The 20,092-nt window shown below is 37.5% G+C and overlaps 1 protein-coding gene across 2 annotated transcripts in view; it reads right to left on the reverse strand.

Moving 5' to 3' along the window:
- Pot1 (protection of telomeres 1) overlaps positions 1 to 20,092 on the reverse strand; it is a 65,938-nt gene that overhangs the window by 17,472 nt on the left and 28,374 nt on the right. Inside the window, exons 1-5 of one of the 2 annotated variants that reach the window (XM_031381307.1) lie at positions 17,606 to 18,669; positions 16,217 to 16,347; positions 12,774 to 13,064; positions 8,999 to 9,154; positions 1,726 to 1,895 (exon numbers count right to left, since the gene is read on the reverse strand). In XM_031381307.1, coding sequence (XP_031237167.1) covers positions 1,726 to 1,895; positions 8,999 to 9,154; positions 12,774 to 13,064; positions 16,217 to 16,294 — 695 coding nt within the window. In that variant the 5' untranslated portion in view covers positions 16,295 to 16,347; positions 17,606 to 18,669. Of the gene's footprint in view, positions 1 to 1,725; positions 1,896 to 8,998; positions 9,155 to 12,773; positions 13,065 to 16,216; positions 16,348 to 17,605; positions 18,670 to 20,092 lie in introns of those variants that run through there. The other variant, XM_031381306.1, reaches the window with a different exon arrangement.

Genomic DNA, 20,092 nt, shown 5'->3' on the forward strand with positions numbered 1-20,092 from the left:
TCCATTATGCTATGGCTAGGTATCCCTCTCCCACCCCCCCGCCGAGAGTAATGTGTTTGAACAAATCTATGAGTAGCAAGGAGTGGAATGTGGTGGTTATAATACGCTTCACCCATGAGAACTGGCACTATTAGGAGGTGTGGCCTTGTTGGAGAATGTGTGCTTCACTGTGTGGGTGGGCTTTCAGGTCTCCTAACGCTCAAGATCAGCCCTGGGTGGAAAAAGAGCCTCTCTTGTGTACCTGCAGATGACAGTGTCCCTCTGGCTGCCTTTGGATCACAGTGTAGAACACTCAGCTCCTTCTCCAGCGCCATATCTGCCTGGACGCTGCCATGCTTCCCACTATGCCAATAATGGACAAAACTGAACAACTAACTGCTGACTGAGTCAGGCTCAAAAGAGATAAGAAAATTAAAACCTTTTCATGATTGAATAAAAATGAAAACAACATATTTAAAGTTATAGAACATAAAAAAGCAGTTCTAAGAGCCAAGTTTATAGCACTGCCTATATCAAAAACTGAATAAATTTAATATAAGTAATATACAGACACACTTGAACGCTCTAGAAAAACAAAAGAGGATGTGGAAAAGAAATAATCAGGCTTAGAATTAAAACCAGTTTCACCCAGTTACAAACTGTACTACCTACAACAGAAACCCTCCTACAATACATGCCAGTTCAATAGTAGCTCAGATGTTACAGGAGAAACTGACCACTTCTAAAAACTGGGCTTAAGACTGAACATCACTCAGCCTCATCAGAGAAGCTGCTTCTTGCACTTGATGCTACTTAATGAAGTGATCCATAAGTGGACAATATGCAGAGTTGAGAGTTTTTGGAGCACTCATGCTTAAATAGGATGTCTTTCAAGTCTCAGGGATCAATGCAGAAGATAAGGTAGAAAGAGCAAAATCAAGAGGGTGATGATTCGAAAGAAAGGCATCTTCCAGACACAAAAGGACTGATGTGCACATGAACTCATAGAGACTGTCACAGCATGCATATGACATACACAAGTTCGAACCAGAAAAAAATCGCAGCTCTGAAAAGGGGAAGTGGGCATAAAGCCCTTCCCTAACCAAGAAGTTAATTTTAACTATACTTGACAGTAAAGGGAAAATCAGTTTTTACCAATGGAGTTTCACATGGTATATCAACAGCTCTAGGACAGGACCTCCTATATTGTTCAGAGGCCCTGTTTCGTTGCTGTTGTTGTTTTGTGCAGTATATGTTCTGTTATTTTTTTTTTATTGTCAACTTTCTATTTATTTAGTTTATGTGTTTTAACTTGTTGTCCTTTTTTCTAGAGATAAAGAGAAAGAGAAGAGAAGAGGAAGAAGAGAGGAGAGGAGAGGAGAGGAGAGGAGAGGAGAGGAGAGGAGAGGACAGGAGAGGAGAGGAGAGGAAAGGACAGGAGAGGAGAGGAGAAGGAACATGAAGTTGGGTAGACAGAAATGTGGGGACAAATATGGGAGTAGTTAGGGAAAAGCATATGATCAAAATATATTGTATGAAAACATTTAAGACTACAGGGTAGAGATAGGATTACAGTTCAGTGTAATAATCTGCCTAGCAGGTGAAAGTCTGGGATCGATTTTCAGCAAGACAATGAGGAAAAACAAACAAACAAACAAAGACCTTATACAGCCTGAGGAAAAGGCTTGCACAGTAACCTAATACATATCTCAGCTATGTTTTTCAAAAAGGATATAAAATACTCACTTTTTCAGCTGATCCACACAAGGGCTTGTATCTGGTAAAACTCTAATGCCCCGACCGTAACTGGTCCCTCCATGGAGATGGAGCTCTAGCCTTAATGATGAACTGCTGGGTTCTGAATTAACAGACTGAAGTTTTGCATGGAGGCTATAGATTCTAAGAAAGCTTCCAACCTACAAAGATCATTGTAAAAAATCTCATGTTAGAATAAAAGGGATTAATTAAACAATTTCTGACATTTGAAAATTTCACAATCAATAGGAGTCAATAACCAAGGACACAGCAACCAGGGGCACTGTCCAACCACAGAAGACACTGGAAGCGGGACAGCACTGTGACTAAAATCACCTGCATACTTATGAAGCATGTACATATTACACAACATAAGCAACGCCATTTTAGAAGTCCATCAATAAAATATAGTGAAGGTAATTAAGATTAAAATGAAATTCTATTTGATAATATTTGGAAACTTGTTTGAACTGGTCTAAAAGAATACTAAAAATGTGGCATAAAATGCCCTCACTATGACAAATTAGAAAAAAGATTAATCACGCAGTTTCATCAAAATAACATAATAGATTTTATTTCATATGTTAACTTTCTTGCTAGGCACAGAAATGCTCCTTAGCTCTCTGATTGCTGGTGTTATGTGTGTGTGCCACCATATGCTTTTCTTTATCGCACAAATTCTATAGGAAGTAAAGTTTTAGTACAGCAGTTGTGTGTTTATCACAACCTTGTAAAATACATTGTATGAACTCAAATATGGGATTAAACCAGAATTTTGAACTAACTACTCTTAGTCAATATCAGCTATTTTTCTAAATTTAGTCAAATCATCTTTACAGAATTTAAGTTTTTCTTCAGTGAAGATTTCAAATGAGAAAACATATTAGGGTATTCAAAGACACTAATAACACCAAGTGCTATTGTACTGCCTCTAGTATCAGTTTGTGCCTGCATTTTCAAACCCAGCCCGGGCATCCCATTTTAATAAAATAAATTAAATTAAGACATTCACATCTACCTAAAGGGACAAGCTACATAAGGTATACTGCATATATTTTCATGTAGTCTTAGGAGCAAAAAGGAATGAAAAAGAGAAAATTTAATTCAGTTGCATATAAACAAAGTGTTCCTGAGTATGTGATAAATGAGAAGCCATCTTTCTCCTTTTCCCTACAAATTCATGGCAATTGTGGTAACATTAGAAAACAAGCATCAAAGGGAGGGGTCGAAATGGGGTTGCAGTAGAGGGAAGTAGGGAAGAGGAAAGGAGAGAAAGAGAATGACAAGCAAGCAAGGTTCCACTCCAACCCTCCTTGTTAATTTGTAGTGCTGGCGGAGCAAATGCAGTAGAGAGGAAGTCAGGAGGAAACAGCCATACTGGCGGCACTCCTCACTCCTCCTCCTCCAAGGACATTTCTTCTCGGCCCTTGTGGATGCTCTCAAGGGGGTAGGCAGGAGGAGGGATCCAGCCTATTTTGCCCCACTTGCCTTTACCTGCTTCTACATCAGAGGTTGAAAAGGCAATGCAGAGGTTTGGGGAAAATATGTAAAAACTCAAGAGAAATATGTACTTTTCTGAGGACTCTAAAAGAATAATAAATATTAAAATAGTTATTTTGTAAGCGCTTTGGAATGTTCACTACATCTTGATTATATATTAGAACAGCATTTCTATAGTACAGATGTTGATGACCTCGGAAGGACTGGAATGAAAGCTGATACACAGGGAAATGACCTATGCTAGCTAAGCTACCTGAAGTACAATTTCATTTACATTAAAATTTAAATTTAAGGAGATTTCAGCTGGATACTTCAGGGTCTTTCTTGGCATCTGACAACTTACTCCAAAAATGTGTATGGAAGAAAAAAGTCAAGATGATTCTGAAAAGCAGGGCGTGAGGCAAGGCAGAAGTACAATGCACACTCTAAGGAGGACACTGAGCACAGCTACGTCCTAGAGCAAGAGAGGGGACTTGAACTGCAAGAGACTGAGATCAGCAGGGCTTAAGAAGGGCCCATGTATATAGCTCTATCTGGAACAACTGTGGTAAACTCTTCAGGAGAGAATGTAAATGGTGAGTTTGTGCTGCTTATTACAGGCCTCCTTCACTACACTGCACTGGATACAACATGTACAGACCAATACTGATCCTACTTCTCTGAACAGATCACAAGAGTCAACATGACACATTGTTATTGCAAATGCCTTCTGGAGGCAGCACTGGATTTTTATAAAGCTTGAGTAAAGATTATGAAATGTGTCTGATGACCTGTTATGTTAAAAAAAGTTGTTTAATCTTGTTAGTAATGCAAAATTTTCCCCGAATTTACAAGCTAAAGAATTACAATAAAAAAACATAAAGGTATAGTATAATCTGTTACAAAGGTTTAATCTTTAGATTAGCACTAATAATATATAACTAGATAGAAATCACTATGCCAGCATAAAAAAGTATTCTCCAATTTTTGTTTAGGAAGTAGGTACAGTGAATTGTTTTTATTTTCTCCTATAGCTAACTACAAGTAGTAGGCCACTTAATGACAAAGTGTGATTATGACTATATATGTTTTATGCTGTTTTAAGAATTGCAGCATGGTAAGAGTACACTATTTATGAAAACTGATTCTATGCTTCATGACAAAGTCACTATTAAAAACACTTTTCCTGCTTCTATACAAAAAGTTATGAAATTATACCATGCATGCTGATATGAACATCTGTCCTGAAGTGCTAAGAATAAGGTATTTGTATCAATGACATATGACTGAAGACTTCCGATTGGTTTGTAAGAAAATGAGTAAAACTGGTACCAAGGAATATTACATAGTTATGTCACACACAGAGAGAAGTCTTTGCATCCTGATACAGCCCTGCAAATGCTATAGTGCTCTGATGTCCTTGAGAGAAATGACATGCCATCTATTTTCTTACTTATGTGTGCTCACATCACCCTCTAGTGGACAATGCAGAGGATACAACATTATGACTAAAAGCCCATTCACAATATTCTTGGACTGCTCAACCAGCAGATGTTCTTTAATCCTCACTGCCCGGAGAGCCTTTGCCATGAGCTAGTTGAGATTTAAGAAAGAGAAGCAGGGCAGGCGGAGTAACGTGTGTAGTTAGGACAGTAGCACAGGGAAAGAGAAGAGAAATCAAATGATCCAAAGATCAAAGTGGACAATGGAGCTGAGTAAAAGTCTATACCTTTCTCCTCATTAAAGAACCCCTCTTGTGAATTATGAAAACACTTTCAAATTTAGACTTATGGTTATTATTGTTTCCAAAGAAAGTTAATCCATGTAGACAGAATCTTCAGAGAAAAATTCAAAAGCCTATCTTCAAAAGTATTTTTCCCAAGTCCAGGTGCCTGCATGCACATATACATGTCTAAAAGATTAGAAGATGTAGTCACAACCCCTGGCCCTGCCCTTCACATTGTTTATTATCTGGGTCAGCTAAGACACTCTGCAACACAAAATGAGAGTGGAAGTACTTTCTGCTCTAGGACGTCTGTTTAATACAAGGGAACAGCACTGAGCTGCACACATACAGTTTTATTTCTGTGGTTTTTTTCTTATAAATAGGTTGAAATGATCTACAGCTAAGATCATTTTTCTTTCAATGTTTACTAAACCTGGAAAAAGACACTGTAGCTTGATCTTCTGAATGCCTCACTTGCTCATATAAAATGGAATGAAGGCAGCATCTCTTCTCTCTGGAGCTAATATCCAGATCACTCTGCATATTGTTATTCACAATAGTGTTACCTACTATAGGAGACTTTAAAAATATATAGGTAAAAATTAACAAAAAATATTCTGTACCATTTATGAATCTAAACTTACTAAGAACTGCCAAACTTCCACAGACAGTGAGAAAGGTCCATACAATATACAGAAACACATTCAAATCACTGTGTGTGCTAGAGGTGGTATAATACTTAAGTATGCACATAGTTCATGTCTACACTCTATCAAAACAATTCAGAACATTTTAAGAAATTAAATTAGAGAGCGGAATTGGGGCTAGAACTTTAGTCATGTGCCTATCACAGAGCTACTTGACTTCACTGGGACAGATCTGTAAGGCCAATGCCCAATGTCCCCTGGCCACAGTGGCCTGTGATGACTGGGGACCTCAGTCTGTACTTTCCCACAACCATGCAAGAATAGAGACTTCTTTCTGATTATTTGGAACCTGGTAGTTCATGGAATAGGAGCTGCAGAATAAGCACTAGTAGGACCCAGAACCACTGCTGCAGAACCTGCTTTCAGATAATCAGACTTTGCTCCAGCATATACCAATAACTCAAATCTATTTTTGGAAAAACAAATGAGCAAAAAAAGATTCAAAAAGATTCTAAAAAAATATATATGGCCTGAAGATATTTTCTTTATTTGAATGTGAAATTTTGTTTCCTACCATAACTTGAAAACTTTACCAATACAAAATATTTTGTATCATACAAATTAGTGTATGATGAAAACTCACCTATTTCCATTGCTGCTAGTCCTCTGAGCTACTTACAAGTGGACATTACAAATGAAAATAGTATTAGCAGATTTACAAATACATGTTGCCTAGATGCTACCCATTTCAATAATTTCTCATTATTATTATGTTGGAGATAAATACTGCCTTAGTGATGGCTTTCTGGTAGTTAAAACCTGAAGCTCAGGCATCATTTCAAAAACAGGGGAATGAAGACATAACTGCTAGAGACATGGGAAGTTTGCTGTGAGATTGTGTATCCTAGAACTATCAGAGAAGCTAAACCCATGAAGTCATCCCAGCACAGCTTGCAAAGTATGATCTGGACCGGGATTATATCAACAGGAATGTTAACATGGAAGAAAGAAAGATGACAAGGTCTGAAAGGCAAAGGAAGGCCTACAGACAACCGAGGAGTTCGGATAGCAGGAGAACCAGCCTTCTACAGGGAAGGAGGCACCAACTGGTTGTCTAATACTGTGCTGGTTTGAATGAAAATAGTCCACAGAGTCCCATAGGGAGTGGCACTATTTAGGAGGTGTGGCATTGTTGGAGTAGGTGTGGCCTTCTTAGAGAAAGTGTGTGGCTGTGGGTGGCTTTGAGGTTTTAGAAGCCAGAGCCAGTCTAGAGGCTCATATTCTCATACCTGCTAGCTGCTGGTCCTGACATAGAACTCTCAGCGACTTCTCCAACATATGTCTGCCTGTGTAGCACCATACTTTCTTCCATGATAATAATGAATTAATTCTCTGAACCTGTAAGCCAACCCCAATTAAATGTTTTCCTTTATAAGACTTAACATAGTCATGTTGTCTCTCCATAGCAATAGAAACCCTGTGAGACAGATGTTGGTACCAGGGACTGAGGGATTGCTGTGATAGGCCAAACCATGATTTTCTTTCAAGGAATGCAGACTTTAGGACTTTGGGTTAGGAAAGTAGTAAAATGCTTTAAGCATAGCTTAACAGGCAATACTAGTAAGAACATGGAAGACAGTGGTGCTGAGGGTGATTTGAACTGTGGAGACCCAGCTCAGGGGAGAATAAAATTAATATATGGCCTAGATGTCATTCTTCTGATATTTTGGTGAAGAATGTGGCCACTTTCTGCCCTTGTCTAAAAAAAAAAAAAAAAAAAAAAATCTGCATAAGGCTAAATGCAAGAGCTATCAATTAACTAAAAGAATTAAAGGAAAGCTTATGGCCAGGCACAGCAGTGCACACCTTCAATCCTAGCAGTTGCAAGGCAGAATTGGGTCTACACAATGAGTTCTCTGACAGCCTAGGCAGTAAAGGAAACCATAGAACAGAAAACTGAAGAAGATACAATGCAGTGAGGGAGCCCTGTTTCAGTCCCAGCAAGCAGCAGTTCTTGGCAGCATGTTAGAGTCAAGGAAAGAAGAATGGAGTTTTGGCATATTTTCTCTACAGCTCAGGAAAGCTGCTGAAGTAGGCATATGCCACAGGTGTCCCTGCACGGAGGCATACAGAGGCCACTGTGTGAAACTCTGAAAGGGAAGCCTGGACTGTCTTGGAGATTCCAAGATGCTGAAGATACCAAAGCAGTGGGATACCTGCAAGGAGGGTGGCCAACAGGGAGTCAAAGCTGCCTTGGAGGGTAAAGTGGCTGCGATCAACAAAGCTGAAAGGAGCTGGAGATCTGAAGAGTGCTTTGACATTACACATGGAATAGAGTTCAGGGTTTGTTCTTAGGCTTGCTTTGGTATAGTATTTTTTCATTATGTTCCCTTTCTTCTGTTTTGATAATATATATCCTGTGCCATAAATATGTTGAAAATATATAATTTCCTTTTTGCTTTTGAACTGATAGATGATTAAATCTTTAGACTGCCATGAGTCTCAGAAGACACTTTGGACTTTTAAATGAGATTGAGAGTGTGATAGACTACGGAGCCTTTTGAAGCTGGATTGAATGAATGCACTTTTGCATTACGATATGACTATAAGCCTATCAGGGCCACAGAGTAGAATACTGTGGTCTGAATGAAAATAGCCCATGTAGGACCATAGGGCATGGCACTATTAGGAGGTGTAGCCTTGATGGAGGAAGTGTGTCACTGGGGGTAGGCTTTGAGGCTTCAGAAGCCAGGCCTAGAGGCTTACTCTTCTTGCTGCCTGCTGATCCAGATATAGAACTCTTGGCTCCTTCCAAGCACTATGTCTGACTTCAAAATCCCCATGCTTTCTACCATATTGATAATGGACTAAACCTCTGAACCAGGAACCCACTCCCAACTAAATGCTTTTCTTTGTAAGAGTTGCCATTGTCATGGCGTTCTTCACAGTAACAGAAACCCTAACTAAGACAAGTACCAAAGGCCAACTCTGAAAACATATATACAAGTTAATGTTTATAAGGATGGAACAGATACTGTTAGAAAACACACACACACACACACACACACGCACACACACACACACTCTCTCTCTCTCTTTCTCTCATTCACACACTAACAAAACAAAAAAAGGCCAAGCAAATTTAAAGACAGCAAGGAATAGGGAGTACATAAAAGGGGTTGGAAGGAGAAAAGTTAATCATGCAATTATATCCACAAATAAAAATAATTTTAAAGTGTGTGTATCATATAAAAAGATTTTAAATTTAATTTAGATATTCATTTTATAAGTTAAATGTTGAAGATAAATCTGAAGTTAATTTCTATATGTCAAATATTACATACAAACAATATATATAAAACTAAAAAGAATATAAAAACCAAATAATAAGCATCTGTCTACTTAACATCACCTTGATGGTTTTTGCCACTTGAACATGGTTATCGTAGACTAGAATGTCTATCACCAGCCCCTGTAGCCGCAGAATGTGGTCCAAGTCCCCCTCAACAGTAAGATCTTGTGTGGGGACTCTCCAAGAGGGAAACACAGTCCTGGTTCCGTCCCATACCTGCCATGGAAAAGTAAAGAAAAGCTTAATGATTTTTATCCAAAAACAGTGAGGCAAGCATAAAATGAATAGATGTATACTGTTAGGTGTCTAGGACCTGAAAATGCTGTGTATTCATCTGGGACTGTAAGAGAAGCAATTATGAACTACTGGTGATAAGCAGAAAAATGCAGAGATACAAAGCCGAAAAAGTTACTGTATGATACTAAACAAAATATTAACTAGCTGTGGACTTTGAATTTTTTCTATCTTGTAATCCAATCTTGTACTCTAATCTTGTACTCTAATTTTTTCTATCTTGTACTCCACACCCCTTCTTCCTCTACCCTCCTCTTCCTCTCTTTATCTCCTCCACTATACCCATCACCTCTGGGTAAGTATGACTTCTCATTACTAGAAAAAACAAAGATATAAGGCAAACTAAGGAAAAACAAGCATTAAAACAATCAGATTTTTGCCTGCTTCAAACTGAATACGAAGAAGTCAGAAGCTGCTTAAAGAAATTAAACTTAAAACTATTTTTTAGCATCTACATTTTATGAATAGCGTAATAGAGAAACAGTGGAATAATGTTTTGTTTAAAGATTTTTGAGGGCAGGAAAGAAGGTCACAATTGATAATGCATATAGCTGTTACCGGAAACATTAGTTTCATTTCCTTCACCAATGTCAAGCACCATACAACTGACTGTAACTTCATCTTTAGGGGATCTAAGACACTTTTCTGGCCTTACCAGACATCTGTATAAATGTACACATGCCCATATACAGATAATTTAAAAATGAAGCCTAGATTGGACTGGCCTGTGTACGTGTCTGTGGGGGATTTATTTGGTTTTGACTGTTGACTGACGCAAGAAGGGCCAGTCTATAGAGAGCAGCAGCATCCTTAGGAATGTTGTCCTGAACCAAGTAAGAAAGCTAACTGAGTATAAGCTACTCTATAAGCCAGCAAACAAGTAACATCCTTCATGGTTTAAACTTCCTGGGCTGGCATGAGTTCTACGTCTAGAGAGAATGTGGCCTGGAATACGATGCTTTAAGTTCTTGATTGAGTGCCTTTCCTGACTTCTCTTGGGACTATGATCTATTTATAGGTATATGACAAACACAACTCTTCCCTTCCCTAAGTTAATTTTGGTTAAAAATTAACCAAAGCAACAGAAATGATACTAGAATACATAGCTACTAAAAAAACCTGAAATAGATTTATCATGATTACTAAAAAACAGACCAAGATTACTATTGTACTACGATTGAAAAGAAAAATATTACTTTGCATAATAAGTGTAACTTAGAATAATGTCTATTTTCCTGTTTTTAATGTTTGATTAAAAATTATTTTTGATGAATAAGAAAATCAACATCAGAGAAAAATCAGCCATAATTCTATTCCCTCAAAGTAGTTAACAGCAAAGCATTGCCATGTATTCTTCCTAGAATAGTTTTCCTACTGTATGCACACGTTCAGCATACAGATGAAAACATATTACTAAACAGACTACTATTAAAGTTTATTTTAGCAAGTTTAAGTCTACAATTTCACTGTATAGTCACAGAACATTCTAGCATACAAAAATAGTTTATACAGTCAATTACTACATTTTTTTCCTTTCCAGGTTTTGACTGCATATAAGATAAATTAATATTTCAAATATACTTTTTCATACACTTAAAATTATTTCAATAAAAGAACTTCATGAAAATAAACTTTTAAATGATTTGCAAAGATTTTTCAGACATATTAAGCTGTCCACAAGAAAGCCTTGTTAATTTTCTTATATTTATTTCTCTGCTGAATTTTAAAATAAATTTCTTTTTCTTTTTTTCCTTCTTTCTTCCTTTCTTTCTTTCTTTTTCCTTCCTTCCTTCTTTCTTTCTTTCTTTCTTTTCTTTTTTTTTTTTTTTTTTTTTTTTTTTTTTTTTTTTTTTTTTTTTGGAAACAGGGTTTCTCTGTGTAGCCCTGGCTGTCCTGGAACTCACTCTGTAGACCAGGCTGGCCTCGAACTCAGAAATCCACCTGCCTCTGCCTCCCAAGTGCTGAGATTAAAGGCGTGTGCCACCACTGCCAGGCTAAAATAAATTTCTTGATCTTATTAAGACCTGCTAATGTTCAAGCCTGGGACATTACCAGGTGAGAGGAGCTTACTATGGTTCACGCCCTAACACTTGCAATCAACAGCTTCTGGAGGAGGAAGAATCATTTTCTTTGGGAATGCGATCATTTGTGGGTTTACTATGTCCCAGTGAATGGACTAACTTTCAAGGATATATTGGCAAAACTAAATGACCTCAGTGAGTTATTGAAAACCAAACAAAAACAAAAATAAAAACAAAAATGGGAAGAAGGGAAGGGAAGGGAAGGGAAGGTGGGAATGAGATGTCCTGTACGGATGAATGAGGAGATAAAGGGAGATACAGGAGGTGGATATAATACTTTATTGTATACATTTATGAAATTCTCAAAGAATACATCTAAAAAGACAATATAATAAACCTTTTCAAGGTTGTCCCATCAGATAGTGGATTATCTACTAAAATGGGCTACAAGCATATATTAATTCTTTAGAAAGAAATATGCATTTTTTGACTGTAAGAGCTACAGGGTAGTAACACTCATTAGCAGTCAATGACTGGTAACAGGTGCTATCTGCAAAGAGCCAGTGTTTTTGTCCTTAGTAATGTTCAATCTTTAATAAATTGCCATGTGCTAGGGAAGTTACATTGGCTAAGGAACATAAGTCATTTATCTAAGATTCTTTCTAACTGTAGATGAGCTTTATTTACTTTGCTTAACTTTCTTTAAAATTGGAATTTATTTCTATGTTCTATGTTTATATAAAGCTGTCAACTTCAAAAACTTGGTATTTTATTCAGTGATTTCTATTTTCACTATTCCTTTAAAATGTCCCAGCAGTAACCACAAGGCTAGGCCCTGTCTTGTCTAAGGACTATGGCATCGTATTACTTGTCTAATTATTCCCAATAAACAGACAGCAGAGAATTAAACAAGGATCTCAGCCAAGGAGGTGCTGCTAAACCCCCTATCATGTGGTCAGGCAGGGAAAAGATTAAGAACCTATCTTCCCTAGCTTTTTCGTGGTACAGGAGTAAATGAGGATTGCACAGTGTTTATGGGACTGCATTTTTTTTCCCTGGCTCATTTAAAAACAAAACAAAGATACCAACAAACATTTTAAGGTTATTTATGACCATTCCCATGAACCAGGCAGTGAAAGACATGGGGGCAGAACATAATGGCCATAAGAAAGGAAGGTAATGGATGACAACAGTTGACTTTCACAAAGCAGCAAAAATCCCAACACAAAAGAGTCATTCTTCTGTAAGTTACTATTACGAAAAGAAGTGAGTGTCACGCTGTTTCTAAAATTCATAGTTGAAGATACTATTTTGACTGGACAATACTATTTTTCTCTGAAGGAAAAGCACAGGAAAATGCAGGAGTAGAACTGTGTCAAAAGGGGCAGGGTGTCTCAACAATAATACATTCAGTTAAATTCAGTATGAAAAGCAGTCTACAAACACTCTCGGAAGCTACAGGCTCCTTGGTGGCAGTTAAGGTGGCACTAAAGCATGACTTCCAAGTATTTAAAGCATACCTTTAGAAGAAAGGCTGTTGCATCCACTTCTGCTTTCCCCAGGAGCTGACAGGTCAGGTCATAATACTGCATGGGCTGAACATCACACAGCTGCACTAAAGTTGAAGAAGCCGGAAGGTGCTCGGACGCCCAAACCCGCAAAGCTTCTACCATTTTTTGGTCCTGAGACGTGAAGCTAAAAACTTTGCTTGAAGTACGTGCTGTGACAGGCGTCCCTAAAGTTCCTTCAAATGTCAACGATGCGAAACCAGAGCTGTTGATTCCCTGAAGCTCATTTTTATACATTTGAATCTAAGAAAGTGGGACAAAGGAGAAAATAAATAAAACTCAGGAAACAAAAACACCGGAAATTATACATTTCCTGGTATAAGTAACAGAGTAATTACTTTTTATCCACCGAATTAGCTCAAAAAGCAATACAATCAATTGATATGTCAAAGTACAAACTATGCAAAATTTAAAACGTTAAGAAAAATTTATACTTTAGAAAAATAGAGCCGGGCACTGTTGGCGCACGCCTTTAATCCCAGCGCTTGGGAGGCAGAGGTAGGCGGATTTCTGAGTTCGAGGACTGCCAGGGCTATATAGAGAAACCCTGTCTCGAAAAACCAAAAAAAAAAAAAAAAAGCAAAAAGAAAAATAGTATGAGTTTTTATTAACTATAATTTTTGATATGGTGAAGGAATAGTGTGATAACTATTTATATGGCATTGTAAAATCCTGAAGACACAAATACGTGAAGTAATGCAAACAATAGAGGCTAAAGCATCTTTATGACTGAATATGCTGAACCATGTTGTGAGGATTTTCTCTATGTAAGCCTGTGGCTCCTTTACAAATGTATGCCTATCAAATATGTAGTATTAATATTTTGTTCATGAACTCACTTGCTCATATGAAATACTTCCTTATGCTTTAAAAACTCTGATTTCATTTTCTGGTTGCTTGATAAAAAGAACTTTTCCTATACTATATCAATTTGCATTTGTTTTCATATTTAAAGTGAAATTTGTAGGCAGCACATATTTGACTCTTGATATTTATTCAACTTATATTTTTCCATAGTATTCAATTTCTCTATAAACATTACAGTTAAGTGTAAGTATCCTGAACCACCTCACTGTTTTACTTCTGTTCCTCACTTTTGCTTTTTAAACAGTTGTTTCCTACTGTTCTTTTATCCCCAACCTCATGGAATTCTTGTCGCTTCATTTCCATTTCCATTAGGTATAAATGGATTCTTCACATCACGGTGTGTACAGAATCCCTACTGCTGTAGTAGGGCCTCCTTGCTTTACCTTTCCACATCCCTCTATGAACCCATACTTCACAACTCTAACCAGTCCGTGCTGCAATTCTGCCTAATCATCCCATCTGTCCCTTGTAGTGCTGTTACTGTACAATATGGCTACTTTTGCTTAAGTCATTTACACCTTAGTGACATTATTAAGATAAATCAAAAACCACACATATTTACTTACAGTCAAAAAACTTTGCAACTTCTTAACCAATTTGTACTTGGAAAGGGCCCATGCTACTGAAGAACAGTTTAGCTAAATACAAAATTCTAGGTACACCAATTGTTATCAGAGATCACTGCTACTGTTGCCTATATGGAATATGCTATTTCTCTTCCAGTTGCTTTTAAGTTTGCCTGTGCTTTTCAATGTTTTCTCTACCCACTAACTTTTAAAGATTTGTCTTACTAAATATATTTCCCCCTTTCATTTTTTTCTCCTGAACTTTAAGTTACACATTACATTATGAGAAACTGCTGCAAAGGTCATTATGGACTATTTATTTTTACTTACTATGTCTTCATACCTGGTAGCGTCATTGTTTCTACCTTCATAAGTAATCCTTACTAATGCGTACAGTAGACTTTTGATTTGTTCTTCCTTTTAGGTACTGTACGTCTCTTTTGTTTCTTGTTCAGTTTCTATTTCTCTGTTTTGACTGTTGATTTATTTTTACTTGTTTAACACTTAAATTGGCTTAACATACTTTAACTTTTTTTTAAACAAAACTTATAATAGATACTGTAAGACTGTTTAATAGACTCAATGTCTGGGCCACCGTGGAGTTTGGAGAGTCCATTTATTTTTCAAAAACTTTCTTCTTCTACCTCTTATTAAGTAGTAATCACTTATACTCATAGTAAGCATTCTGTTCTTGAGGACTAGGAACCGTAGAGCAACACCTCAAAGGTTGTCATGGTTGCCTCCCCCTAGACCAGAGTTCTGCTCCTTTTGGCAAGCTGCTAGCCAAACTCTAAAACTGACAAAAGACTGAATTTATGCTCTCTTAAGAGTGAATCTGAAGAAAGCACAGGGTATCCCCTAAGCCCTCTGCCTTAGTGAGCCTCACCCTGCAACCGTAGTAGGACTTGTAGTTCTTGACAGAATATGAGTACAAGAAGCCTTCTTCTAGAAGGACGCCCTTTGTAAGATAAGGGAAGGCTTTGTGGGGTCTGTCTTACCAGACTTGTACAAAGGCCTAGTTATGGTTTGTGTGAAAGGTGCACTACAGGCTCCTGTGGTAGCACTGGCTGTGGCTACTACAGAATACAGAGCCTCGGTGCTAGTACTCGGTACCCATCACCTCTATCTAGTTCTACACTTGTTTTCTTCTGCTTCTTATTCTGGCAGCCACCTGCGACACACTGCTGCCAGCCTCTATTGTGAGAAAGAGCCCCAATGAACTGCTTTTTTTATAAGCTGGACCTGCCACAATACTAAGGCAGAACAAGACAGTGTTAAAGAGGTAGAACATTAGTTACCCTTGACCAGACTAGACCTCCAGCATCCCTACTGCCACATCTCTGTTTCCTATTCAACTTCAATTCCCCTAACACAGAGGTTCTTACAATCCTTAAGTGATCCTGCCTGGCCTGTATAGCACAGTTTTCAGTTTTATTCTAGGGCAAAATGCCTTAAGCCCAGCAGACTTCGGGATACAACTGTATACCTTTTTCTCCCTAAAGAGACTCAAGTTTTTCTGCCTGGGTGGAGTTTGAGACTCCCCTTCCTCAGCTCACCAGAACTATACAACTTGTACTTCAGGAGTCTGAAGCCCAGTCAGAGCAGCAAAGTAGGAATCCCGCATTAAAATATTAATCAAAAATAAGATACAAGGATGTATCCTATCCTTTGCAAATTATACATGGAAACTTGAGAACATCAATCATACTTGGAAATAACAGGACAAACTGGAATCAGTCGGAATCATAGCTTCTAATACATGTCTAGGGAAAGAGGCTTTGCAATTTATTCAAATGAAAAGGAGTCTAGATACGAATGAAGCCTGATACTATTTACATTTCTTATCTCTTTAAATGCTGTCACATTTTAACAAGGCAGCCATATAATTAGTACTAGCTGCTGTTAGTGAACAATGCAGACTCCTTGTCTAATAATGTTGGTATAGAAAGGAATGAATCACACCTTCAGCCTGTGGAAGCGAACAATGTCTCCAACTTTATAAATGATGGGAAGGGACTCATAGTCTCCACTAAAGAGCATACACGTTAACTTCACATTTGTCTGGTCCACAATTGTTACCACGGAGCAATAATCTAGAAAACAAAAAATATTTAACAAAAAGTTAAAGTATTTCAATGCATCTTTGATAAAAGTAGAATATGCTTATTTTAAAATGCCAAACAAATATTACTCATTTCTATTATTAAGATATCTAAGGAAAAAAATGAGATTAAGACATGTTTTTGGTTTTCAATACAATTGCGAAATTAATCTGAAAAAGTGACCCACAAGATTTAACCTTAAGACATGTAAAGAAACAAAAATAAATAATCCACATTATTTTTCTGAAGAAATAATTTTTTGTTAAAGTATAAAAGTCTTCATAAGGGATGAATGTATTCAAGTAAACAAAATAAAATTTGTAAAATAAATAAATATAATTATATCAAGTGAGGGCTATAGGAAAAAAAATGTTTGCCTAATATGAGCAAGGCCTTGAGTTCAACACTCAGAATATGAGAGAGAGAGAGAGAGAGAGAGAGAGAGAGAAAGAGGGAGAGAGAGAGAGAGGAAGAGAAAGAAAGAGACAGAGACAGAGAGAGAAAACAATAGAAATGCAGAAAATATAAAAAGTCATATTTGTACTACACAGATATGAATAATCAGAAAGTTTACAAACTCACCCTGTCAGAGTAAGTATACAATAAAAATGCAGAATGTATATAAAATTACACACCACAAATAAACAGGCCAACAGGAATAATGATATTTTACTTTGGAAAATTAATATTTGTATGTACAGGGAACCACGATTTTAACACTGATGCTATTTAAAGTTGCAATAGATACTGCTGTAGTTCAGAAAATGACACACTAACTAAGTACACTGCCTTCCTGTCTTCCCCAAGACCTGATTAATGATGGTACCACAATAGACAAGAACCCAAAATATCAGAGAATAGGGAACAAGGTATAAAAATAAATATTGTACATTATTTTTCTGAGAAAAAAAATCATTACTTTAAAGTCAAGGAGGGCAAACCAGTAACGGGAATAACATTTGAAATGTAAATAAATAAAATAACCAATAAAAACAATTTAAAAAAAGAAAGTTAGAAAAGTAAATCATCTCCACAAAAAAACAAAAAATTAAATAAATGCAAATATTTTGAATGAACATATTAATAGTCAAGATAAAAAGTAAGCAATAAGAGGAACAACATTTTCCATGGAATATTACTATGCTATTAAAAAACTAACAACATGAAATGTGCAGGTAAATAGATGGAACTAGAAGAACTTGTCCTTAGAGAGGTAAATAAGATCCAGAAAGACATGTACGGTACGTACTCTCTAGTAAGTAGATCTTAGCTATAGGATAATCACACTACAATCCACAGATGCAGAGAGGCTAAGTATCAAAGGGCTTAAGGGGAAACAACAAGAATCTCCAGGGAAGGGGAAATAAAAAAGACTGCATGGGTGGATTGAGGGCAGGAGGGCATGGGAAGGGGAGAGATCTGGTGGAGGGGAGGGTGGAGGGACAGAATTCTGAGAGAGACAATAGGAACTGGGGAGGTAGGAACCTAGTGTAATAGAATTTCCCAGAAATCTATGAGCAAAGACTCCTAGTAATGGGGAGGACAGAGCCTGAACCATGCATTTTATGAAAGCCGGCAAGGTTTCTAGTCAAAGAATTGGGAGACCAACCCATTCACAAAACATTCAACTTAATAATTTGTCTGCCTGTAAAATGTGACAGGCTAGCGATGGAGAAGAACTTATGGGAGTGGCCAACCAAAGACTGGTCCAGCTTGAGATCCATGCCATGAGAAGGAACCTAAGCCTGACACTGCCTGGAGGACCAGGAACCAGAGGCTGGATAGCTCAAAGACTTAGGATACAACCAAGCATGATTGGTAAAAACAAAAGTCAATGAACTGATGCCTAATGATACTCTGCTTTACTTGTAGGCTCAGAACACAGCATAGCTGTCATGAGAGGAGCTTCATCCTGAAACTGGAATGAAGATGAGACCCATATCCAAACAGTAGGCGGATCTCAGATCAGGAAGAGGGGGAGGAAGCATTATAGAAGACAGGGGTCATTGACACTACAAGAAAACTCACAGAATCAACTTATTAGAGCTCTCAACCAGGGAGCTGACAACCAGGGAGGCTTCATGGGTCTGACCTAGGCCTTCTGCATATATGTGTAGCTTGGTGTTCTTGAGGGACTTCTAACAGTGGGAATGGGAGCTATCTCTGAACCTTTTGCCTGCTTTTGGGACTCTTTTCCTTACACCGAGTTGTCTTGTCCACCCTTAATATGAGGGGACATTTCTAGTTTCGTTGCAACCTGATATGCTGCCATGTTTGGTTGATATCCCTAGGAAGCCTCCCCTTTTCTAAAAGGAATGGATATGGGGAAGAGGTGGAGGAGGGAGGGACTGGGAGGAGAAGCGGGAGGGAAACTGCAGTTGGGACATAATATATGAGAGAAGAAGAAAGATCTGAACATCTAAAACAGTGGTTCTCAACTTGTGGGTCATGACCCTTTGAGGGGTTTGTACATCAGATATTTACATTACTATTCACAACAGTAGCAAGATTACAGTTACAAAGTAGAAACAAATTAATTTTATGGCTGTGGTTCCCCACAACATGAAGAACTGTATTAAACGGTTGAAGAATTAGGAAGGTTGAGAACATCTGATCTAAAATAATTCAGTGATGAAATTATTCATTGCTGAATATAGTACACCTACACTGGCATAGTCAAAATCCCCTTCTGAGTTTTTATATCAAATGTAAAAACAAGTTAGTCAGTCAATGGATCCTTGTAAAAAGCAAACACAGAGCAAAGGCACACCCGTGAGCACACTTAGCTGACCGATGATCTTGGCTTTGGAAATTAAAGTCCAAGACTGAAAAGGGAAACTGTACCTAGGACATTTCCACAGTCAGAGGTAACATTTAAGATTCAACACAAAACAGTCACCAAAAATACAGCTAGAACAAAACTCCATCTGCTAGAATAGGAAGTCAAGAAGAAACTCTCTCCAGCTTTTGGGTGGATGAATGACAAAGCAAACAACTAACAACAAAATAGGTCAACTTGTAGGGTAATGCTACCAATACACTCAATAAAAATCCACGTCATTTGATTTTCCTTGTTTTCCTTTGGTTTGGTGGTTAATGGTGTGCAGACTCTAAAGTGGGACACAGGGCTGGGCTTTGCCCACTCCATCTCTTTTCCTGCTGACTGTAGATCAGAATATATAACTCTCAGCCACCTCTCCAGCACTGCATCTGCCTGGTGATGCTTCCCACCCACCATGACTATAATGGACTAAAGCTCTTAAACTGTAAGCCAACTTTTTATAAGAGCTGTCATGATGATAGCATCTCTTCACAGAAACAGAACAGTGATTTAGACATGTATCCTCTTGATCTTCAGTTTTCTGATTATTTTACCTTAGGTTTCAAGTATTATATTGAATATATAGACAGTATAGTCAGTCTTCCTGATTTTAATGAAAATGCTTTGAATTTCTCTCCATTTAGGTTAATGCTCAATGTGGGTTTGTCATAAATGGCCTTCATTACATATAATATCATATCCCTTGTATTCCTAGTCTCCCCAGGACTTTTATCAGGAATGGGTGTTGGGTTTTGTCAAAGAACTTTTCTGCATCCAAGGACACAATCATGTGGGGCTTTGTTTTTTGTTTATAGAGTGGACTATACTGATTTATGTATATTGAACTATTCCTGAATCTCTGGAATGAAGCTTATTTGATCATAGTGAGATTTTATATATATATATATATATATA

Source organism: Mastomys coucha, unplaced genomic scaffold (assembly GCF_008632895.1).
Source record: "Mastomys coucha isolate ucsf_1 unplaced genomic scaffold, UCSF_Mcou_1 pScaffold20, whole genome shotgun sequence".
In the NCBI taxonomy this organism is placed as follows: domain Eukaryota; kingdom Metazoa; phylum Chordata; class Mammalia; order Rodentia; family Muridae; genus Mastomys; species Mastomys coucha.